The 25,950-nt window shown below is 49.5% G+C and overlaps 1 protein-coding gene across 1 annotated transcript in view; it reads right to left on the bottom strand.

Annotated features, from left to right (window-relative positions):
• The window catches only part of LOC147706540 (claudin-10-like), a 49,996-nt gene extending 24,604 nt beyond the window's left edge, over window positions 1-25,392 (bottom strand). Inside the window, exon 1 of the mRNA XM_086929094.1 lies at window positions 25,173-25,392. Within this exon, the coding sequence (XP_086785220.1) occupies window positions 25,173-25,392 (220 nt within the window). The remainder of the gene's footprint in view (window positions 1-25,172) is intronic.
• Between the last annotated feature and the right edge of the window lie 558 nt (window positions 25,393-25,950).

The raw sequence follows: 25,950 nt of genomic DNA, 5'->3' as shown, positions 1-25,950 counted from the left end.
AACATTAACTAAAAAGAACAGAACACCATAAGGTAGCAAATGAAAGCACACCATGACATCAATAACGTAACCAAAATACAACATATCAGATAACAAAATAAAATACATGAAAATACACTAAATCGTGGCAGAGAATATCGTAATAAAAAACGAGTAACGTGTTAAGATAACAACATGGTACAGCACACCATAACACAGTATAGCACAACTTAATCCAATAATAGATGTCAAAATAAAGCACAGCATGACACAACAAATACAACACATCGCAGCACGACACAGCATAACACTAGAAATAAAAGCCTACATAATTGTACATAGCATTACATAACCAAAGAACATTAAAACATATCACAGCATAATAGGACAAACCACATCATAACAACACATCCTAACATAGCACGCGGAAAACGTAGCACATCAGAAAACCAAGAAATACAATTTAAAACTCAGTACAATATAAATCATATCAGAGTAAAAAAAATGCATCAAAATAAAGAATATAGCAATCATTGGATTTCTTAAATGAATTAATGAAACTAAAAAATGTAGACAAACAAATCATACCAAACCATAAGAGAACAAAAAAGGCCAAACATAATATCCCAAACAAAAAAGACAATATATAGTAAACATAACATAAACGTATCATAATCAAGAAGAACGAAGTAAACGGTACATAATAGGACAACACATATTATGCCTAAACACATGACAACATGACAAAACATTAAAAATATTACATTGCACAGCAAAATAGGATATGAACAAAACAAAGCAGGATAGAATAGGACAACACATAATAGAACTGAAAATATGATAACATGACAAAACAAACAAATATTATATAGCATAGCAAAATAGGATATGAACATAAATCAGGATAGAATAGGACACCACATAATATACCTAAAAATATGATAACATAACAAAACATAAAAAAAAACATAGCATGGCAAAATAGGATATGAACAAAACAAAACAAGACAGAATAGGACAACACATAATATGCCTAAACACATGATAACATAACATGTTTTACAAAATTGCATAGCGTAGCAAAATAGGATATGAACAAAACAAATCAGGATAGAATAGGACAACATATATACACATAATATACCTAAAAATATGATAACATGACAAAACATAAAAAATATTACATAGCATAGCAAATTAGGATATGAACAAAACAAGAAAGAATAGGAAAACACATAATATGCCTAAACACATGCTAAAATGATAAAAACAATCAAAATATTACATAGCATAGTAAAACGGGATATAAACAAAACAAATCAGTATAAAACAGGACAACACATAATATGCCTAAACACATGATAACATGACAAAACATTAGAAATATTACATAGCAAAATAGGATATGAACAAAACAAGACAGAATATGACTACACATAATATGCCTAAACACATGATAACATGAAAAAACTTTTTTTTCATTGCATAGCTTAGCAAAATAGGATATAAACAAAACAAATCAGAGTAGAATAGCAAAACACATATTATGCATAAACACATGAAATCTTGACAAAACATTAAAAATATTACATAGCATAGCAAAATAGGATATGAACAAAACAAGACAGAATATGACTACACATAATACACCTAAACACATAATAAAAACATTTTTTTATTGCGTAGCTTAGTAAAATAGGATATAAACAAAACAAATCAGGGCAGAATAGGAAAACACATAATATGCCTAAACACATGATAACATGACAAAACATTAAAAATCTTACATAGCATAGCAAAATAGGATATGAACAAAACAAATCAGGATAGTCAAGTCAAGTCAAGTCAAGTAACATTTATATAGCGCACTACATACCCAGAGGGTTTCAAGGCGCTTAGGGAGGGGAGGTGGATTATTTGTCAAAAATCCACGTTTTAAGCTGCTTTCTGAATGCTAGGTGATTCTGGGTGAGGCGGAGGTAAGAGGGGAGTGAGTTCCATGTTTTGGCAGCCAGGTATGAGAAGGATCTGCCTCCCATGGTGGACTTGTTGATGTGAGGTACAGTGGCGAAGGCTTGGCTGGAAGAGCGAAGTTGGCGGGAGGGGGTGTAGAAGGACAGTCGAGAGTTGAGGCAATCCGGTCCGATGTCGTAGAGTGATTTGTGTGCGTGGGTAAGCAGTCGGAAGGTGATCCTCTTATTGACGGGTAGCCAGTGGAGGTCTTTAAGGTGACCAGAGATGTGTTCGTTGCGTGGGATGTCTAATATGAGCCTGGCTGAGGCATTTTGGATTCGTTGTAGTTTCTTCTGGAGTTTAGCGGTGGTACCTGCGTAGAGGGTGTTTCCGTAGTCCAGTCGGCTCGTGACTAGAGCGTGGGTGACTGTTTTCCTTGTTTCGGAGGGGATCCAGCGAAATGTTTTTCTGAGCATGCGAAGAATGTTGAAGCAGGAAGAGGATACGGCGCTGACTTGTCTGTTCATAGAGAGTGAAGAATCCAGGATGACGCCACGGTTCCGTGCGTGGTCTGTCGGGATGGGTGCATTTCCGAGGGCTTCCGGCCACCAGGAGTCGTCCCATGCAGAGGGGGAATTACCTAAGATGAGGACTTCTGTTTTGTCTGAATTCAGTTTCAGACGGCTTTGTTTCATCCATTCGGCGACTTCTTTCATTCCTTCGTGTAGGTTAGTTTTAGCGGTGCTGGGGTCCTTGGTGAGAGATAGGATCAGTTGAGTGTCATCCGCGTAAGAGATGATGTTGAGGTTGTGTTGGCGGGCGATGGCCGCGAGGGGGCTCATGTATACGTTGAAGAGGGTGGGACTGAGTGAGGATCCTTGTGGTACGCCGCAGATGATTTCAGAGGCCTCGGACTTGAATGGTGGGAGGCGGACTCTCTGGGTTCTTCCGGTGAGGAACGAGGTGATCCATTCCAGTGCCTTTCCTTGGATTCCGATGTTTCTGAGGCGTTGTAAAAGGGTGCTGTGGCAGACTGTGTCGAAGGCTGCAGAGAGGTCGAGGAGGATGAGGGCGACTGTGTCTCCATTGTCCAGTAGAGTTCGAATGTCGTCTGTTGCTGCGATGAGGGCGGTCTCAGTGCTGTGTTTGGCTCGGAAGCCAGATTGTGAGGGGTCGAGTGATTTGTTGGCTTCGAGGAAGGCGGCGAGCTGGTTGTTGACAGCTTTCTCGATGACTTTGGCCGGGAATGGAAGAAGCGAGATGGGGCGGTAGTTTTTGAGTTCGGTGGGGTCTGCTGTTGGTTTTTTCAGAAGGGCGGTGAGTTCAGCGTGTTTCCAATCTTCCGGGAAGGTAGCGGAGTTGAAGGAGCAGTTGATGACGTCTCGGAGGTGCGGAGCTATGACGGAGTCTGCTTTGTTGAAGATGTGGTGGGGGCATGGGTCTGTGGGGGATCCAGAGTGGATGGAATTCATCAGGCGGATGGTGTCCTCAGTGGAGATTGGGTTCCAGGCGTTAAGGGTGTTGGCGGGGGGAAGATGGTCAGCTGATGGTAGGGTGGGTTGGCTTCCGGGTTGGTTGTCAAAGCTGTTGTGGATGTCAGCAATCTTGTTGTGGAAAAAAGAGGCTAGGGAATCGCAGAGGGTTTGAGAGGGGGTGATGTCGTTGGAGTTGGCCGAGGGGTTGGAAAATTCCTTGACGATGTTGAAAAGTTCCTTGCTGTTGTGGGCGTTGTTGTCAAGTCGATCTTTGAATGCTGTTTTCTTGGCTTTTCGGATCAGTTGGTGGTGAGTACGGATGGCGCTTTTGAAGGCGTCCTTGTTGCTGGTGGATGGGTCTTTTTTCCAGGCCTTTTCAAGGGAGCGGCACAGTTTCTTGGACTTCTTGAGGTCGTCGTTGAACCATGAAGCCTTTTTGATGCCAAGTTTGTGTTGACGTTTTTTCAGTGGTGCTAAGGTGTCGGCGGTGTTGGATAACCAAAGGGTGAGGTTGGAGGCGGCTTCGTTGGCGTTAGAAGAGGGGGCTGGGGAGGTTTGAAGGAGTGATGTGGAGATCTGCTCTGTGGTGATTTTGTTCCAGTTTCTTTGTAGAGTTGGTTGGAGGTGGATGATGGGTTTCGGCTTGTTGTAGGTGAAGTGAACGCAGCTGTGGTCAGTCCAGAGGAGATCTGTAGTGTGGCTGAAGGAGACACGGTTGCTGGAGGTGAAGATGGGGTCGAGAGTGTGACCTGCGATGTGGGTGGGGGAAGTGACCAGTTGTTTAAGTCCGAGGTTGGCGAGGTTGTCTAAGAGGGTGGCGGTGTTGCGGTCGTTGATCTTTTCAAGGTGGAAGTTGAGGTCTCCCAGAAGGATGTAGTCTTTGGAGGGGAGCGCGTGTGGGGTGATGAAGTCCGTGATGTCTTCACTGAATTTTGCGCGTGGCCCTGGTGGTCTGTAGAGGAGGGTGCCTCTGAGTGTGGTCTTGGGGTCGATGTGGATCTGGAAGTGAAGGTGTTCGGAGTTGGCGAGGTTGGCATCAGAGCTGGTTGAGATGCGGATTGTTTTCTTATGGACGATAGCGATTCCACCTCCTGTATGGTCGGTGCGGTCCTTGCGTGTGATCTTATAGTCATCAGGGATAGCGATGGCGATGTCAGGGGCGGAGGAAGCGTTCATCCATGTTTCCGTTAGGAAGGCGACGTCAGGAGAGATGGTGTCTAGTAGGTTCCAAAGGTCAATGGTGTGCCTGTGGACCGAGCGGGTGTTGAGAAGGATGCATTCTAGGTGGTTGGGGTCGGGAATTTGTGGTGTGGTCGTAGCGGAGATGTTGTCGGTGCCGCTAAATTTGCAGGAGAAGCAGGAGAACGGTCCATGGGTGCGTCCAGGAGCGGCTTGGACGCAGTTGGGGGCGCGGCCGGGGTTAAGGGCTAGGAGGGTGGAGGCATCGTAGGTAACGCGGGGGGCTGGGCAGCGCGAGGGCCAGGGGGTCTGGCGCTGGGTGCGGTCCAGGCGCGGACGGGCGTAGACGGGCTTACCTTTGGCGCACCTTCGGCGCGGATTGGGCGCGGAAGCTGCGCGTGAACGCTGCGCGCGGAAGAAACTGTCATAAATGGATGGTGGAGGGGGAGGGGCGAGGGAGGGTCCGATGGGAGGCGGGTGCGTGGTGGAGGGGGCGGGCTCAGGGCAAGACAACAACAACAGCACAGCAAATGGCGGCTGCAACGCGAGGGCAGACCGGGTTGGGGGAGATGCGGAGGTAATTGGCAAAAGTATATTTTAACAGAACACACAGTGAACAGATACAGTGACAATCGAGCGCACAAGCAGGCAGGCAGGCACGTTAAAGCGCTAAGTGAGGCCAGCAGCGCTATGCAGGCTAACGTGCAGATACAGTGGAGCAAGCAGCTTCAGGCGATAGGAAAGCTCACCAGCGCAAAGCACACGATATCAGGCAGCTTTGAGAAGGAGGCAGCGAGGGCAGAAGGGAGCGACCGTTCCCAACGTAGTCGAGGCGGTCACAGCGCTAGAGTGGACAGGGGTGAGCCTATACTCTATGTGGGAGGGAGGGTCCGATGGGAGGCGGGTGCGTGGTGGAGGGGGCGGGCTCAGGGCAAGACAACAACAACAGCACAGCAAATGGCGGCTGCAACGCGAGGGCAGACCGGGTTGGGGGAGATGCGGAGGTAATTGGCAAAAGTATATTTTAACAGAACACACAGTGAACAGATACAGTGACAATCGAGCGCACAAGCAGGCAGGCAGGCACGTTAAAGCGCTAAGTGAGGCCAGCAGCGCTATGCAGGCTAACGTGCAGATACAGTGGAGCAAGCAGCTTCAGGCGATAGGAAAGCTCACCAGCGCAAAGCACACGATATCAGGCAGCTTTGAGAAGGAGGCAGCGAGGGCAGAAGGGAGCGACCGTTCCCAACGTAGTCGAGGCGGTCACAGCGCTAGAGTGGACAGGGGTGAGCCTATACTCTATGTGGGAGGGAGGGTCCGATGGGAGGCGGGTGCGTGGTGGAGGGGGCGGGCTCAGGGCAAGACAACAACAACAGCACAGCAAATGGCGGCTGCAACGCGAGGGCAGACCGGGTTGGGGGAGATGCGGAGGTAATTGGCAAAAGTATATTTTAACAGAACACACAGTGAACAGATACAGTGACAATCGAGCGCACAAGCAGGCAGGCAGGCACGTTAAAGCGCTAAGTGAGGCCAGCAGCGCTATGCAGGCTAACGTGCAGATACAGTGGATATACCTAAAAATATGATAATATGACAAAACATAAACAATATTAGCAAAATCAGGGCAGAATAGGAAAACATATAATATGCCTAAACACATGATAACATGACAAAACATAAAAAATCTTACATACATAGCAAAATAGGATATGAACAAAACAAGAAAGAATAGTACAACACATAATATACCTAAACATATGACAAATAATAAAAACAATCAAAATATTACATAGCATAGTCAAATAGGATATGAACAAAACATTTCAGTATATAACAGGACAACACTTAATATGCCTAAACACATGATAACATGACAAAACATTACAAATATTACATAGCAAAATAGGATATGAAGAAACCAAGACAGAATATTACTAGACTTAATACACCGAAACACATGATAACATTAAAAAACATTTTTTAAATTGCGTAGCTTAGCAAAATAGCATATAAGCAAAACAAATCAGGGTAGAATAAGACAACACATAATATGCCTAAACACATGATAACATGACAAAACATTACAAATATTACATAGCCTAGCAAAATTAGAGATGAAAAAAAATCAGGAAAGAATCTAATACAGTTAACACCTTGGCTGCTTGGGATCTCCTTCTGCTGTGCTGGGCCATAATGTTAATGGGTGTGGTCATGACAAGCTCACCTCGTCATGAGCACACGAGCACCGTGCCTCATGACGATCTGAGCTCATCATGAGCACGGAAGGGGTTAAACACAAATAATCACAACATAACATAGTAAAACATAACAGAAACATAACAATGTATGTGCTGCTCATGTTTTTGACAATGAGGAGTATCCAACAGTAAATCTCTGAGCTTGCAATAGCTGAGACTTGTGTTGCTGACCAAAGGCCCACTCTTTCACCACAATTCCAGATTTCGAGTACAGTATTAATATTATTATTACTGTTAGTGTCAGTAGCAGTACTGGTAGTAGTAGTGATAGTAGTAGTAGTAGTGGTGGTAGTAGTAGTAGTAGCAGTTGTAATAGTATAGTATAGTGGTATTATTAGTAGTAATAATAGGAGTTATAGTAGTAGTAGCAGCAATAGTAATAGTAGTAGTACTAGCTGTAGTAGTTATCGTGCAAGTCACCCTCTGTTGTCGTGCAGGTCACCCTCTGTTGTCTTGCAGGTCACCTTATATTATCATGCAGGTCATCTTCTAAGGCCATGTAGGTCACGCTACGTTGTCATACAGGTTAGCCTCTGAGACCATGCAGGTTACTGTATGTTGTCGTGCAGGTCACCTTATATTATCATGCAGGTCATCCTTTGATGCCATGTATGTCACCCTATGTTGTCATGCAGGTTATCCTCTAAGGCCATACAGGTCGCCCTATGTTGCCGTGCAGGTCACCCTATATTATTGTACTTGTCGCCCTCTGTGGTCATGAAGGTCGCCCGATGTGGTCATGTTGAAACACCTACATATTCCTTCAGGTCCTGCAGGTCTGAGTCTCAGTACAGGTAATGCCATCCAACCCTGAAATCAAACTGGGGACCTTATCTAACCTAACTGGCCATGCCGGGCTCTCTATCTGGTCAGGCATGTCGCCCTACGTGGTCATGTGGCCACTCTACGGAGTAAAACAATTGCCCTATGTGGCCGGGCAGTCAAATTACTTGGTCATGAGATCACCCTATGTTTATCACATGATTATCCTTCTTTGGTCATTGGATCATCCTATGCCACCATAAAGTCACTGCCTTCACCTACATTAGATATTGGACCTTCATTTAAAAACTGTCAACAAGTTAAGCACCCACTGGTCTATCAAACTCCTGACTGCTCTGTTGTGTCCTGTCGGGAGCTGTGCCTTCGCGGCCGTCTGTTGTTTTTGCGCCACCAAAACACTCCGTGGTCATTCATTTACTAAGTTAATGGCTTGAGCGCAAGGTCACTAACCTCAGGAATCCATTAAGAGTGATGGACAGCTGACAGCTGCCTGAGACCCAGAGCCATAGAAACATACACACTGGATGAAACACTGGGCAGAACAGGGCGCTCCAGGGGGCAGGAGCCCTGGAACATGTGTGACATTGATGACACCGAGGCCAAGTCCATAGAGTGTGTCACCAGACTTGACATGAACAATTGACCAATGAACAGGTCAACCAACAAAACAAAACACAGAAGTTACAACCATCTGGAGCTCCAGCAGGACGCGTGGAGAGGAGTCACAATAGCCCATGCTCCTTGGGAAGAGGAAGTTTTTTTTTTTATACCGATTTTTATATAGCAAGAACTTGACCCGAATCGGGTATCAGAGCGCTTTACATAGCACCAGTTGCATTACAGGAGGACACATTCATTTTTGTTAGGCACGGGGAGATTAAGTGATTTGCCCAGAATCACAGGATGTTCAGCGTCATTGCTGAGACTCGAACCCAGTTCCCAGATTCGAGGGCGACTGCTCTAGCCATTAGGCCAACTCCTCTCCCCAAGGTTGCGTGAGAAGAATCAGCTTCTTGCTACTAAGTAGAATTTAGCATCCTACAGAAGTAATTCTAGTTGCTATTAAGTCTTAGTTCAGGGGCTGGAATAATACCAGCTTGGTTTGTATGTTCTGCAGCCTTCAGGTATCTTCAGGAGTTATTTAGTCTTGGTAAGAAGGCTGGCTGTGGTGATTGCGATGATCTCTTGAGGACATGTTAGCGGCTTGGGTGGTTGGACCTCTCTCATAATGTAGTGTTCAACATGACATCCACACTGCACTTTCCTGTCTCCTTTAATGTGATGGCTGTTATACTTTACTTGACTAATGAGCCTCACAGCCCTACCTTGACCTGGTTGTAAAAGCAGAAATGTGTTGTGGTTGAGAAGAAGCGTGAGGGTCACAGCCCCCAAAGAGTTGATGATTGTGAGAGATGGGTAAACATAACAACTGTTGACTGCTGAGTTGTGGAGATGGAAGGACAGCTGTCCAACCAGAATTGACTCCCAGGTGATGTGGGGACCTTAGGTGAGTGATGGTGAAGAGACATAAGGAGCTGGAAGACCGGATGGAATCCGCTTTCAGGAGGCCACTGATTGTCCAGCGATAGATCCAGTTTTATCAGTTGTAGGATGTTTATTGGGTCCCCTGCTCAACCCCACAACAGACTGCTCTTAATAATTAAAACACAGATGACAAGGTAGGGTTGGCTTAATAAACATTCTTTCAAACTCTTTGAGATATAAAGAGAGTGGCGTAGCAGGAGGGTGCTGGGGCAGTCCGCCCCGGGCGGCATGAGTTTTGGGGGTGAAGGCCTTCCACTCTTCTTCCCTGTGGCCATCAAGGAGCCACAAACCCAAGAATCGCCAGCACCCACGCTCTTACATGCTCCCCTCACATGCGGCCACCGGGGGTCGACAAATGCAGGGACCGCCACAGCGGCCAAAGGTCTAGCCACGCCACTGTATAAAGATATTCCACATTTGGCACCAGGGGCCGCAGTATAGGGGGTCAGCTTCTTACGTAGGACAGAGGTGTTTAAAGAGAAGGCATGGATGCCTCGGGAGGTTAGATTAACAGTATTGGTTCAAGCACTGGCTACCGACTTACACTGACACTGTGCTTAATTTGTAAAACAATAAGTGCCGGGCCGTCATCAGGAGGCCACTGCAGCTCGCACCACTCATTGCCTCTGCCAGCGCTGCCATTGATAGTACCCACACAACTACTAACCATTACACTTCTACAAGTGTGACAGTTCAGACTGTTCGAGGCCCCCAAAGCTTTAAGAACGGCTTGGGCAGATGCTAATAGTTATTTATAATGTTTATAGAACTAATAAATAACTGTTGTCCTGCTGATCTCTTAATGACACAAACAGCGCCACCATGCGGCAGGTGTCATATGTGCTGGTGTTGACAATTAAGTGCCAGTGCCCAGCACCAGAATCCACCGGCAAAAATTAAGCACTGCACTGACACCAATGAGAGAGGATAATATTGCAAACAGGGGGTGTTAGCTACAGGCCTTGCAGTATGCCAGACCCGCCAACTTTAAAATTGGTTTGATCGTATAAGAGGAGGGGGTGAGGCTGGTGAGGGGGGCATCAAGGCTGTCACTGAACCAGTTGCTGTGGAGCTTCCAAGGGGGCAGGACCATGGGGAGAGGAGTGGCTCGGCACTGAACATTACTTAAGAGTCACTCCTACCCCCTCAGAACTCTCCCCCACTTCAAAATAAATATTGTGAGGCTGGGGCTGATGTGACACAGAGGTTGCAATCCCAGTGGTGGCTGGTGACATTTGAAAGTGGTGGGCTTAAAAGTTTTGTGTGACTTCTATGTTGTGAGCAAGCTCAATCAACAAACGTGGGGCTTGGGTGAGGAGGCAGTCTCCTGAGAAAATTTTGAAAAAAGATTGGTAAATGGTGTAAGCAATTTTTAATGAAGAATTTAGTGAGAAAGTAAGAGGGTTTATAAAGCATTTGTGAACGTGCAGTCTTATATTTCAACATATAAAAAACGGCCCCATATCTTACTGCGTCAATATGTTCAACAATTACTGTAGTATACAAATTTTACAGTGTTACAATTTCAGGCCCTTTAGCATGTGTGTTTCCGCCAGTGTCTTGCAACGTGTGCAGCATCGACTTTGGAAGAAAATGATCTAACCAAGCTTCGGGAAGCACCCATAGCTGCTGGCTGCAATCAGTCATATAGAAATATGTGCAGACAGGTCTTTAAGTGGAATTAAAAAGGGGGGGGGGGTCTCTAAAAGGGAGCATGTAAAAAATATTTCTGTAAATACCATATTGTGCCCCCTGACCGGTATTATGGTTTCTTCTGAGGTGATACTGCATCCAGATATATAACACAACAGCTGACATTTAGCTAAACCGTGCCAGGTCTATTGGGTTTGTCAATGGTTGTTAGGTGTTAAGATAAAGGATTAACAATGATTTGTCGTCAATAGTTAATATTGAAAATGTTCATTTCTGTAGTTTTGAGACAGTGCATTAAATATTATACAGGCCCGCGGACGGTGCACACGTTTTCAATGATGTGCACTTTATGATGGGCAGGTATGCCCCTTTTCTCTCTCCACATCTCATCCCTCTGCATATCTTCAACCTCAATCTCTTTTCTATTCAGCACCCTCTCTTCACTCACCCTGAAAGCAATTCCTCGCCTCTCTCTCCCTCCGTTGCCCCCAAACATACACTGCTCTCACTCACGTGTAAGCAAATGATTTTCTTCTACCTATACCTTGTAAGTAAATATTTTTACAACTGCATACCCCCTTCACACACATTTAAACAGAATTTCAATGCAACTGGAATACGTGAGCAGTGGTCTCTGAGCTCTGCAGAGAGGCCAACCCACTGACAGGCACCAGGAAAATGGTGCACTGCGTTCGGCCTCAGAGCAAGAATATTCAATCATAAACACCTGGCACCACTCAAAGTGTGCACAGTACAAGAATAGGAAACGCAACATCATGGAAATAGTGAACATTCTTAGGGAAGGCAAGATTCAGTAAATTCATGAAATAGAAAGAGGAACTAAATAGTGGATATGCATCACCCTAACAATATTAAGATTCAGTGTTTAGAAATGAATGCGTGTTTTGGCATTAATATTAAGGGCATGAGGATAGGGCCCATTCTAATGCCACGTGGCAGGGTCAGGGCACCCGAATAAGGCAGTAACACACATCAAGCATCCTACAGCGTGAAGCCGTCCCTAAACTGCAAACATGTCCTGAGTGGGGATAAAACATTCTAGAACCATAGCGCTGATCAACCTATAAAAAAGACCTTAATAAGCAGCAAGTGTGCATATTCATATTTTAAGCATGCATACTCAAAGCATGTAATGTTTTTTGTCATTTGTGTAGTACTGCACAAATCATGGGCCCGATTCACAGAACTAATTTAAGACAAAATCCTAAACTTACTACTTTTGGTATTCACAGAAGTTAGGATTTTGTCTTAAGTCTGTCAAGTCAGTCTTTAGTTTGTCTTAAGACAAACTTAAGACAAAACAAAATCCTAACTTCTGTGAGTACCAAAAGTAGTAAGTTTAGGATTTTGCCTTAAGTTAGTTCTGTGAATCGGCGCCCAGGACTTCACTAGCACATATTTCCCCCCTTGGCAGTTGACTCACTTTACAGCACTTCCAAAGGGGCCAGTGACCTCCAGCCGCGGCCTGGGGTATCACAGTGGGCGAGGTCAGTGTGACCAAGCCTCCCAGCACAAAATGCCTGATACAAGTTTAGCCTTGTAACACCTGCCCTTATCGACTGTAAGGCGCCAAACCTAAAGTCAGTGGTGTAACAAAACGTGAGGTGGCCCCCCTGTAAGATATGCTGAAGAGTCCCCTCACACTCACATCAGTGGGGGCTGAGGGGCCCCCTCCAGAATGGGTAAGCCCGGGGATGCGTGTCTTTGTTACGCCCCGGCCTCAAATACCTCACTCGCAACCCATCCGACCCACTAACAAATGGGAAAAGGTGGGATCGGTACTTGAATGACTGACATCTGTCCTCTCACAGGGCTGCAGCCTGCAACGCCCGACACTGTGACGCTATGAGCATCACTGGCCTACAGTGGATACCACCGTTGACTATCATGGCACAGAAGGGCTGTAGAAAGGCAAGCCCGGTCGCATCAAAGAAAGTTATTTTACTGCCTGGCTCCAAGCTCATGGTTTAGGGCGAGGCGGGGCAAGCAGCCCAGACTCAAACACATCAGGCCCGATTCACAGAACTAATTTAAGACAAAATCCTAAACTTACAACCATTTTCGTATTCATAGAAGGCACTTACTCATTTCGGTATTCACAGAAGTTAGGAGTCCTAACTTTAGGACTCCTAAATGCCTTCTGTGAATACCAAAAGTCTTAAAATGTGGATTTTTCTCAGTTTAGGAGTAGTAAAGTTAGGAGTCCTAACTTTAGGACCCTTAAATGCCTTCTGTGAATACCGAAAGTCTTAAAATTTGGATTTTTCTCAGTTTAGGAGTAGTAAAGTTAGGACTCCTAACTTTAGGACCCTTAAATGCCTTCTGTGAATACCGAAAGTCTTAAAATTTGGATTTTTCTCAGTTTAGGAGTAGTAAAGTTAGGACTCCTAACTTTAGGACCCTTAAATGCCTTCTGTGAATACCGAAAGTCTTAAAATTAGGATTTTTCTCAGTTTAGTAGTAGTAAAGTTAGGACTCCTAACTTTAGGACTCCTAAACTGAGAAAAATCCTAATTTTAAGACTTTCGGTATTCACAGAAGGCATTTAAGGGTCCTAAAGTTAGAAGTCCTAACTTCTGTGAATACCGTAATGAGTAAGTGCCTTCTGTGAATACCAAAATGGTAGTAAGTTTAGGATTTTGTCCTAAGTTAGTTCTCTGAATCGGGCCCATCGATTTGCTTAGAGGTATGATCGTATCTCTAAATAAATCGATCTATTTAATATTTCTTTCCAGTACACATGAAGACAGCCCCAGAACCCTAATAGAGAATACACTCCTACTGGTGACAGTTAATGTACAGGCCCTGGGCACATAGCGCATCATAAATTAGGAACTTATTTGTAAATTACAATACTATTAAGGAATGTGTGAATTCAACGATTGTTAAAAGGGGGCGCGTGCACTTTACCAGTGGTTGACAGGGTTAGAATATAGAAAGGACACTAGGAGAGGAGCCCCTCAGTGACTAGAGGAGTGTATACAATGGCACCAAAAATGAGTCACTCAGTGACTGTAGGCCCAGACACACTGACAGCAGCAGAGGAGCCAGTCAGTGACTGTACGCCCAGACACACTGACAGCAGGAGAGGAGCCAGTCAGTGACTACAGTACCAAGCACACTGACAGCAGGACAGGAGCCAGTCAGTGACTACAGTACCAAGCACACTGACAGCAGGAGAGGAGCCAGTCAGTGACTACAGTACCAAGCACACTGACAGCAGGACAGGAGCCAGTCAGTGACTACAGTACCAAGCACACTGACAGCAGGAGAGGAGCCAGTCAGTGACTACAGTACCAAGCACACTGACAGCAGCAGAGGAGCCAGTCAGTGACTACAGTACCAAGCACACTGACAGCAGGACAGGAGCCAGTCAGTGACTACAGTACCAAGCTCACTGACAGCAGGAGAGGAGCCAGTCAGTGACTACAGTACCAAGCACACTGACAGCAGGACAGGAACCAGTCAGTGACTACAGTACCAAGCACACTGACAGCAGGACAGGAGCCAGTCAGTGACTACAGTACCAAGCACACTGACAGCAGGACAGGAGCCAGTCAGTGACTACAGTACCAAGCACACTGACAGCAGGAGAGGAGCCAGTCAGTGACTACAGTACCAAGCACACTGACAGCAGCAGAGGAGCCAGTCAGTGACTACAGTACCAAGCACACTGACAGCAGGACAGGAGCCAGTCAGTGACTACAGTACCAAGCACACTGACAGCAGGACAGGAGCCAGTCAGTGACTACAGTGCCAAGCACACTGACAGCAGGAGAGGAGCCAGTCAGTGACTACAGTACCAAGCACACTGACAGCAGGAGAGGAGCCAGTCAGTGACTACAGTACCAAGCACACTGACAGCAGGACAGGAGCCAGTCAGTGACTACAGTACCAAGCACACTGACAGCAGGAGAGGAGCCAGTCAGTGACTACAGTACCAAGCACACTGACAGCAGCAGAGGAGCCAGTCAGTGACTACAGTACCAAGCACACTGACAGCAGGACAGGAGCCAGTCGGTGACTACAGTACCAAGCTCACTGACAGCAGGAGAGGAGCCAGTCAGTGACTACAGTACCAAGCACACTGACAGCAGGACAGGAGCCAGTCAGTGACTACAGTACCAAGCACACTGACAGCAGGACAGGAGCCAGTCAGTGACTACAGTACCAAGCACACTGACAGCAGGACAGGAGCCAGTCAGTGACTACAGTACCAAGCACACTGACAGCAGGAGAGGAGCCAGTCAGTGACTACAGTACCAAGCACACTGACAGCAGCAGAGGAGCCAGTCAGTGACTACAGTACCAAGCACACTGACAGCAGGAGAGGAGCCAGTCAGTGACTACAGTACCAAGCACACTGACAGCAGGACAGGAGCCAGTCAGTGACTACAGTACCAAGCACACTGACAGCAGGAGAGGAGCCAGTCAGTGACTACAGTACCAAGCACACTGACAGCAGCAGAGGAGCCAGTCAGTGACTACAGTACCAAGCACACTGACAGCAGGACAGGAGCCAGTCAGTGACTACAGTACCAAGCACACTGACAGCAGGAGAGGAGCCAGTCAGTGACTACAGTACCAAGCACACTGACAGCAGGACAGGAGCCAGTCAGTGACTACAGTACCAAGCACACTGACAGCAGGACAGGAGCCAGTCAGTGACTGTAGGAACGTATACAGTGACACCAAGAGTGAGTCACTTGGGGACTGTAAGAACATACACACTGACAGTAGGAGAGGAGCCCCTCAGTGACCACAGAAAATGTAAACCGAGAGCAAAAGAAGAGCATCTGGGGCCCACCATCCACAGGTAGAATTACTTCTTGAGACCACCCTCCACATGTAGGACTACTTCTGGAGACCACCGGCCACAGGTAGGAGTACTTCTGGGGCCCACCCTCCACAGGTAGGAGTACTTCTGGAGACCACCTCCCACAGGTAGGAGTACTTCTGGAGACCACCTTCCACAGGTAGGAATACTTGTGTGGCCCACCCTCCACAGGTAGGAGTACTTCTGGAGACCACCCTCCACAGGTAGGAGTACTTCTGGAGCCCACCCTCCACAGGTAGGAGTACTTCTGGAGACCACAGCCCACAGGTAGGAGTACTTCTGGAGACCACCTCCCACAGGTAGGAGTACTTGTGGGGCCCACCCTCCACAGGTAGGAGTACTTCAGGAGACCACCCTCCACAGGTAGGAGTACTTCTGGAGCCCACCCTCCACAGGTAGGAGTACTTCTGGGGCCCACCCTCCTCAGGTAGGAGTACTTCTGGGGCCCACCCTCCACAGGTAGGAGTACTTCTGGAGACCACCCTCCACAGGTAGGAATACTTCTGGAGCCCACCATCCACAGGTAGAAATACTTCTGGAGCCCACTGGCCACAGGTAAGAGTACTTCTGGAGCCCACCCTCCACAGGTAGGCGTCCTCCTGGAGCCCACCCTCCACAGGTAGCAGTACTTCTGGAGACCACCCTCCACAGGTAGGAGTACTTCTGGAGACCAGCCTCCACAGGTAGGCGTACATCTGAAGCCCACCCTCCACAGGTAGGCGTACTTCTGGAGACCACCCTCCACAGGTAGGAGTACTTCTGGAGCCCACCCTCCACAGGTAGGAGTACTTCTGGAGTACACCTCCCACAGGTAGGAGTACTTCTGGGGCCCACAGTCGACAGGTAGGAGTACTTCTGGGGCCCACCCTCCACATGTAGGCTTACTTCTTGAGACCACCCTCCACAGGTAGGAGTACTTCTGGAGCCCACCCTCCACAGGTAGGAGTACTTCTGGAGCCCACCCTCCACAGGTAGGAGTACTTCTGGAGACCACCCTCCACAGGTAGGAGTACTTCTGGAGACCATCCTCCACATGTAGGAATACTTCTGAAGCCCACGATCCACAGGTAGAAATACTTCAGGAGCCCACTGGCCACAGGTAAGAGTACGTCTGAAGACCACCCTCCACAGGTAGGCGTACTTCTGGAGCCACCCTCCACAGATAGGAGTACTTCTGGAGACCATCCTCCACAGGTAGGTGTACTTCTGGAGCCTACCCTCCACAGGTAGGCGTACTTCTGGAGCCTACCCTCCACAGGTAGGAGTACTTCTGGAGCCGACCCTCCACAGGTAGGCGTCCTTCTGGAGCACACCCTCCACAGGTAGGAATACTTCTGGAGACCAACCTCCACAGGCAGGAGTACTTCTAGAGCCCACCGTCCACAGGTAGGAGTACTTCTGGGGCCCACCCTCCACAGGTAGGATTACTTCTGGAGTCCACCCTCCACAGGTAGGAGTACTTCTGGAGACCACCTCCCACAGGTAGGAGTACTTCTGGGGTCCACCCTCCACAGGTAGGAGTACTTCTGGGGCCCACCCTCCACAGGTAGGATTACTTCTGGAGACCCCCCTCCACAGGTAGGAGTACTTCTGGAGCCCACCCTCCACAGGTAGAAGTACTTCTGGAGACCACCTCCCACAGGTAGGAGTACTTCTGGGGCCCACCCTCCACAGGTAGGAGTACTTCTGGAGATCACCCTCCACAGGAAGGAGAACTTCTGGAGCCCACCGTCCACAGGTAGAAATACTTCTGGAGCCCACTGGCCACAGGTAAGAGTACTTCTGGAGCCCACAATCCACAGTTAGGAATACCTCTGGAGCCCACCGTCCACAGGAAGGAGTACTTCTTGGGGCCCATTATCCACAGGTAGGAGTATTTCTCAAGCCCATCATCCACAGGTAGGAGTACTTCTGGGACCCACCATCCACAGGTAAGAGTACTTCTGGAGCCCACCCTCCGCAGGTAGAAATACTTCTGGAGCCCACTGGCCACAGGTAAGAGTACTTCTGGAGCCCACAATCCACAGTTAGTATTACTTCTGGAGCCCACCCTCCACAGGTAGGCGTCCTTCTGGAGCCCACCCTCCACAGGTAGTAGTACTTCTGGAGACCACCCTCCACAGGTAGGAATACTTCTGGGGCCCACCATCCACAGGCAGGAGTACTTCTAGAGCCCACCGTCCACAGGTAGGAATGCTTCTGGAGCCCATCATCCACAGGTAGGAGTACTTCTGGGGCCCAGCATCCACAGGTAAGAGTACTTCTGGGGACCACCGTCCACAGGTAAGAGTACTTCTGGAGCCCACCCTCCACAGATAGGAATACTTCTGGGGCCCACTGGCCACAGGTAAGAGTACTTCTGGAGCCCACAATCCACAGTTAGGAATACTTCTGGGGCCCACAGTCCACAGGTAGAAATACTTCTGGAGCTCACTGGCCACATGTAAGAGTACTTCTGGAGCCCACAATCCACAGTTAGAAATACTTCAGGGGCCCCCCATCCACAGGCAGGAATACTTCTTAATCCCAATGTTCACAGGTAGGAGTACTTCTGCAACCCACCCTACACAGGTAGAAATACTTCTGGAGCCCACTGGCCACATGTAAGAGTACTTCTGGAGCTCACAATCCACAGGTAGGATTACTTCTGGAGCCCACCGTCCACAGGAAGGAGTACTTCTGGAGACCACCCTCCACAGGTAGGAGTACTTATGGGGCCCACCCTCCACAGGTAGGAGTACTTCTGGAGACCACCCTCCACAGGTAGAAGTACTTCTGGAGACCACCCTCCACAGGTAGGAGTACTTCTGGAGCCCACCCTCCACAGGTAGGCGTCCTTCTGGAGCACACCCTCCACAGGTAGGAATACTTCTGGAGACCAACCTCCACAGGCAGGAGTACTTCTAGAGCCCACCGTCCACAGGTAGGAGTACTTCTGGGGCCCACCCTCCACAGGTAGGATTACTTCTGGAGACCACCCTCCACAGGTAGGAGTACTTCTGGAGACCACCTCCCACAGATAGGAGTACTTCTGGGGTCCACCTTCCACAGGTAGGAGTACTTCTGGGGCCCACCCTCCACAGGTAGGCGTACTTCTGGAGCCACCCTCCACAGATAGGAGTACTTCTGGAGACCATCCTCCACAGGTAGGTGTACTTCTGGAGCCTACCCTCCACAGGTAGGCGTACTTCTGGAGCCTACCCTCCACAGGTAGGAGTACTTCTGGAGCCCACCCTCCACAGGTAGGCGTCCTTCTGGAGCACACCCTCCACAGGTAGGAATACTTCTGGAGACTAACCTCCACAGGCAGGAGTACTTCTAGAGCCCACCGTCCACAGGTAGGAGTACTTCTGGGGCCCACCCTCCACAGGTAGGATTACTTCTTTGAGACCACCCTCCACAGGTAGGAGTACTTCTGGAGACCACCTCCCACAGGTAGGAGTACTTCTGGGGTCCACCCTCCACAGGTAGGAGTAATTCTGGAGCCCACTCTCCACAGGTAGGAGTACTTCTGGAGACCTCCCTCCACAGGTAGGAGTACTTCTGGAGCCCACCCTCCACAGGTAGGCGTACTTCTGGAGCACACCCTCCACAGGTAGGAATACTTCTGGAGACCAACCTCCACAGGCAGGAGTACTTCTAGAGCCCACCGTCCACAGGTAGGAGTACTTCTGGGGCCCACCCTCCACAGGTAGGATTACTTCTGGAGACCACCCTCCACAGGTAGGAGTACTTCTGGAGACCACCTCCCACAGGTAGGAGTACTTCTGGGGTCCACCCTCCACAGGTAGGAGTACTTCTGGGGCCCACCCTCCACATGTAGGATTACTTCTGGAGACCACCCTTCACAGGTAGGAGTACTTCTGGAGCCCACCCTCCACAGGTAGGAGTACTTCTGGAGACCACCTCCCACAGGTAGGAGTACTACTGGGGCCCACCCTCCACAGGTAGGAGTACTTCTGGAGCCCACAATCCACAGTTAGGAATACTTCTGGATCCCACAGTCCACAGGAAGGAGTACTTCTTGGGGCCCATTATCCACAGGTAGGAGTATTTCTGAAGCCCATCATCCACAGGTAGGAGTACTTCTGGGACCCACCATCCACAGGTAAGAGTACTTCTGGAGCCCACCCTCCGCAGGTAGAAATACTTCTGGAGCCCACTGGCCACAGGTAAGAGTACTTCTGGAGCCCACAATCCACAGTTAATATTACTTCTGGAGCCCACCCTCCACAGGTAGGCGTCCTTCTGGAGCCCACCCTCCACAGGTAGTAGTACTTCTGGAGACCACCCTCCACAGGTAGGAATACTTCTGGGGCCCACCATCCACAGGCAGGAGTACTTCTAGAGCCCACCGTCCACAGGTAGGATTGCTTCTGGAGCCCATCATCCACAGGTAGGAGTACTTCTGGGGCCCAGCATCCACAGGTAAGAGTACTTCTGGGGACCACCATCCACAGGTAAGAGTACTTCTGGAGCCCACCCTCCACAGATAGGAATACTTCTGGGGCCCACTGGCCACAGGTAAGAGTACTTCTGGAGCCCACAATCCACAGTTAGGAATACTTCTGGGGCCCACAGGTAGAAATACTTCTGGAGCCCACTGGCCACAGGTAAGAGTACTTCTGGAGCCCACAATCCACAGTTAGAAATACTTCAGGGGCCCCCCATCCACAGGCAGGAATACTTCTTAATCCCACTGTTCACAGGTAGGAGTACTTCTGCAACCCACCCTACACAGGTAGAAATACTTCTGGAGACCAACCTCCACAGGCAGGAGTACTTCTAGAGCCCACCGTCCACAGGTAGGAGTACTTCTGGGGCCCACCCTCCACAGGTAGGATTACTTCTGGAGACCCCCCTCCACAGGTAGGAGTACTTCTGGAGACCACCTCCCACAGGTAGGAGTACTTCTGGGGTCCACCTTCCACAGGTAGGAGTACTTCTGGGGCCCACCCTCCACAGGTAGGCGTACTTCTGGAGCCACCCTCCACAGATAGGAGTACTTCTGGAGACCATCCTCCACAGGTAGGTGTACTTCTGGAGCCTACCCTCCACAGGTAGGCGTACTTCTGGAGCCTACCCTCCACAGGTAGGAGTACTTCTGGAGCCCACCCTCCACAGGTAGGCGTCCTTCTGGAGCACACCCTCCACAGGTAGGAATACTTCTGGAGACCAACCTCCGCAGGCAGGAGTACTTCTAGAGCCCACCGTCCACAGGTAGGAGTACTTCTGGGGCCCACCCTCCACAGGTAGGATTACTTCTGGAGACCACCCTCCACAGGTAGGAGTACTTTTGGAGACCACCTCCCACAGGTAGGAGTACTTCTGGGGTCCACCCGCCACAGGTAGGAGTACTTCTGGGGCCCACCCTCCACAGGTAGGATTACTTCTGGAGACCACCCTCCACAGGTAGGAGTACTTCTGGAGCCCACCCTCCACAGGTAGGAGTACTTCTGGAAACCACCTCCCACAGGTAGGAGTACTTCTGGGGCCCACCCTCCACAGGTTGGAGTACTTCTGGAGATCACCCTCCACAGGTAGGAGTACTTCTGGAGCCCAGCATCCACAGGTAGAAATACTTCTGGAGCCCACTGGCCACAGGTAAGAGTACTTCTGGAGCCCACAATCCACAGTTAGGAATACTTCTGGAGCCCACCGTCCACAGGAAGGAGTACTTCTTGTGGCCCATTATCCATAGGTAGGAGTATTTCTGAAGCTCATCATCCACAGGTAGGAGTACTTCTGGGTCCCACCATCCACAGGTAAGAGTACTTCTGGAGCCCACCCTCCGCAGATAGAAATACTTCTGGAGCCCACTGGCCACAGGTAAGAGTACTTCTGGAGCCCACAATCCACAGTTAGTATTACTTCTGGAGCCCACCCTCCACAGGTAGGCGTCCTTCTGGAGCCCACCCTCCACAGGTAGTAGTACTTCTGGAGACCACCCTCCACAGGTAGGAATACTTCTGGGGCCCACCATCCACAGGCAGGAGTACTTCTAGAGCCCACCGTCCACAGGTAGGATTGCTTCTGGAGCCCATCATCCACAGGTAGGAGTACTTCTGGGGCCCAGCATCCACAGGTAAGAGTACTTCTGGGGACCACCATCCACAGGTAAGAGTACTTCTGGAGCCCACCCTCCACAGATAGGAATACTTCTGGGGACCCCCATCCACAGGCAGGAATACTTCTTAATCCCACTGTTCACAGGTAGGAGTACTTCTGCAACCCACCCTACACAGGTAGAAATACTTCTGGAGCCCACTGGCCACAGGTAAGAGTACTTCTGGAGCTCACAATCCACAGTTAGGATTACTTCTGGAGCCCACCGTCCACATGTAGGAGTAATTCTGGAGCCCACCGTCCACATGTAGGAGGCCTCCAGGAGTACATGTCGGACTTCGGTTTGACCACTAGGCCCTACGAGAGACTATGCACTGATAGCAAGAGAGGGGAGTCCAATGTAGCTCAGGATATCTGCGCAAGGGCGTGGCTGTCAATGGTGCAGCCGGTGCAGTGACACCGGGCAAGCGAGGCATAGGGGGCCCACTGACAGCTGATTATTGCTGTATTTCACAACATAAACAGCAGTCAGAGGGTCCCTTTACTTGCTTGGACTGGGGCCACGTGCACCCTTGCGAAGTCAGTGTATCTGAGCACAGACCACAATTCTGTTGCCGCTATGTATTCTCTCTTTAAATAAAGTTTGAGCACATGGAGGTTTGAGCTTACCCCGATATGCACCCCTGTTTCACCGCCAGGAAACGGACTGCAGCCCCCTCTGTTTATAAACCCCACAGGCAAAGCAGGGATGCTGGCATGATTGCACCTGTCGGTGGTACAGCATTGGATCTACAGCAATCTGTTACTTACATAGCGCTTTAATACAAAGCGCTTGGCGTGCGACATTATTAAGGACATTGCTAGCACATAATGGGTACTTCATTATCCAACTGACCATGAGAGGACAAAACTGGCTTATTTTGTTCGTTATATTGTGTAATTCACATTTGTGTAGCGCTTCGTCACCTTTTTTTGTTCTGAGTTCCAAACTTATACGAACTGTGGGGCATATTACCAACAACTAGCGATAATTATCGCTATGTTGGCTTAGCGGAAATATTTCTATTGCCGCCCTTCACCTGTTTTTATCGCTGAGATAACTTGCTATTAGCAAGGTATATCTCTAAAACGATAAAAAGCAGGCGAAATGCGTGAATATCGCTGTAAGTACAGCGATATTCGAACATTATCGTGACAATGCTCTTAGCCATGTTATCCACCTTCCATTGGATAACATGGCTAAGAACTGCTCTGGGCAGGCGTTAGCATTTGGAGATTTTCGCGCTTAGCGCGAATATTTCCAAAACTAAGCCATTGTTGATAATAGGAGATATTAGCGGCTGTTTCCAGTTGCTAACATCTTGGCACGCCCACTTTGCATGTCATTAGCGATAATTATCGCTGACATGCAAAGCGGGCCCCAAGATGATCGTTATCGCCTACTAACTGTCGCTAACTGGTGTTAGCGACAGCTTGGTAATTGGGCGATAAAATTATCGCCGCTTTAGCGGGAAAAAGTCCCGATAAAGCGGCGATAATGGCCCTTGGTAATATGCCCCTGTGACTGTCGCACGAGATGCCGGATGCGCACATTTGTTGAAAAGTTGCTAAGATCCCACTTCCGCCCCCGGCCTAAAGCTTGAACACAAGAAGAAATGACTGTGGACAGATCGCAGAAAAAACTGAGATTACAAGAAAGCTGTGCAATACCACCCCACCTGAAACATAATGAAACATTATATGCAAAACCAATACATTCACAGAGGGCAGTGTGACCTCCTTAACACCCCAAAACTGAGTGATAATGAGGGAGGCTGAGGGCCAACAAGGCAGACGAGGGCCCTCAACAGCTGGAGGGCGCTGGTGCCACATGATGAGGGAACACCACAAACAGGAGTATGCGTGCCCCCAGGCAACACACCGGAGTACACACCCAAAGGAACAGCCGCTGACGCAGCACGCTGGCGGGCTCGTGCTGGGGCGCGTGAGCAGCCCCATCACAGATCCTACACAAATGACCATCAGTCAGGGGGAACAGTGACCCCAACGCAACCCCTGAAACATGTGCAAATTGTACACTAAAGCCAGAGAGAACCACGGTATCGGAGTTCAGAGACACAAGTTATTTCAGAGTACAAATGTATAGGTAGGTACATGTCGCAGCTGAGGGTGACTCCTCCTTGTGTATCTCTGATGAATTTATGACGTTACAACGCAAACAATTACAACGCATGCTTTTACAGTGCAGTGTTTACATTGCAACTACCATTACATCGTATGATTTTACAATGCATGCATTACAACGCATTTTTAAAAACTATCATTACAACGCATTTTATTACAACATATACTATTACAACGCATAATACTTTTCAGGTAACAGTAGGGTAAGTGTTGGATAGTGTAGGGGTAAAAAATACTGTTCCCATCTACCCAAAACCCATACCCACGCTAAAAGTAAAACATCTCCATTACTTACCATTTAATGTGTTGTAATGGCATGTGTTGTAATGACGTGCGTTCTATGACATGCGTTCTATGACATGCATAGTAGTGGCATGCAATGTAAAGTCAATTGTGGTGTAAGAGTTGCATTTTAAATCAGTGCGCTGTAATCTCTGCGCTGTAATGGATGTTTCCCATCTCTGGTGGGTGCACAGGCCCTCACCAGGACCCGTAGACCGATGACGTAAGATTCCCTTGCGTAAAGAAAAAATACCTTAGGTCAATTTACAATGGTACCATACCTGAACCCACCAGCAGAACATAAGATAAACTCCGCACTATACGACAAGCTTGGGGTCTCATGGTTGGCAGAGCGCCTGGGGGGCTCAGCCAGTCTCTCCGCGGATGCCAGAGACCCTGGGATGCTCAACCAGACCCTCCTAGAGTTTGCAGAGCCCCCAGTACAGCAGCAGCCCCTCGTCAAGTGGTGCGAGTTCCCGGCCCCCAGCACCTCTTCGCAGGGTAGGTAGAGCTCGCAGCAGCCCCCTCCCAGGGTGAGCAGATCCCAAGGACCCTACCAAGCGACCCCCACCCCACTCAGGAGGCCAGAGCTTCAGGTATACCAGCAGCCCCTCCCGCGTTGATCAGAGCACCGAGCACCCCCCCCCCGCACGCACCCTCCTGGGCCAGCAGACCCCCCCCCCTGGCACGCACCCTCCAGGGCCAGCAGACCCCCCCCCCCCTGGCACGCACCCTCCGGGGCCAGCAGACCCCCCCCCCCCCTGGCACGCACCCTGCAGGGCCAGCAGACCCCCCCCCCCCTCCCGGCACGCACCCTTCAGGGTCAGCAGCCCCCCCCGCACGCACCCTCCAGAGCAAGCAGCCCCCCCCCCATCACGCACCCTCCAGAGCCAGCAGCCCCCCCCATCACGCACCCTCCAGGGCCAGAACCCCCCTCCCTCCCCCGGCACGCACCCTCCAGGGCCAGCATGGACGGGAAGTCCTTGCAGTTGGAGATGCCGGTGGAGTCGGTGATGCAGGTCTTCCACAGGTTGGACCAGAAGGTGGCCGTGGTGATGACCGTCCCGTCGATGCTCGACACCTTCCAGTAGTCGGTGGGCAGCGTGGAGCAGACCAGCACCCACCCCGACAGGGCCAGCAGGAAGGCCACGATCTCCCCCGCCATGCTGGCCATGGGCACCGGCGAGGGTCAGAGGGCACGGGGAGGGCAGAGGGGCGCAGAGGGCACAGGGGTAGGAAGCGAGGGCCTAGGAAGAGCAGAGGGCACAGGCGAGGTCAGAGGGGTTAAAGGTGAGGGCAGAGGGGTAAGAGCTGAGGGCAGAGGGTTCAAAGTTGAGGGCACCGAGGTAAGAGCTGAGGGCAGAGGGGTAAGCGCTGAGGGCAGATGGGTAAGAGCTGAGGGCACAGGTAAGAGCTGAGAGTACAGGGGTAAGAAGTGAGTGAGGGCCCGGGGTGAGATCAGATGGCAGAGGATTTAGAGCTGAGGGCACCTGCGAGGGCAGAGGGGCAAGAGCTGAGGGCAACGAGGTAAGAGCTGAGGGCAGAGAGGTAAGAGCTTAGAATAGAGGGGTAAGAGCTGAGGGCAGAGAGGTAAGAGCTGAGGGCAGAGGCGAGGTCAGAGGGGTAAAAGCTGAGGGCATCGAGGTACGAGCTGAGGGCAGGGGGGTAAGAGCTGAGGGACCAGCGAGGGCAGAAGACTGCGGGGTAGAAGCTGAGCGCACGGGTTGAAGCC

Source organism: Lissotriton vulgaris, chromosome 7, assembly GCF_964263255.1.
Source record: "Lissotriton vulgaris chromosome 7, aLisVul1.2, whole genome shotgun sequence".
NCBI classification, from domain to species: Eukaryota; Metazoa; Chordata; class Amphibia; order Caudata; family Salamandridae; genus Lissotriton; species Lissotriton vulgaris.
The sequence above is the reverse complement of the archived record's forward strand: the minus strand, read 5'-3'. Positions and strand labels throughout refer to the sequence as shown.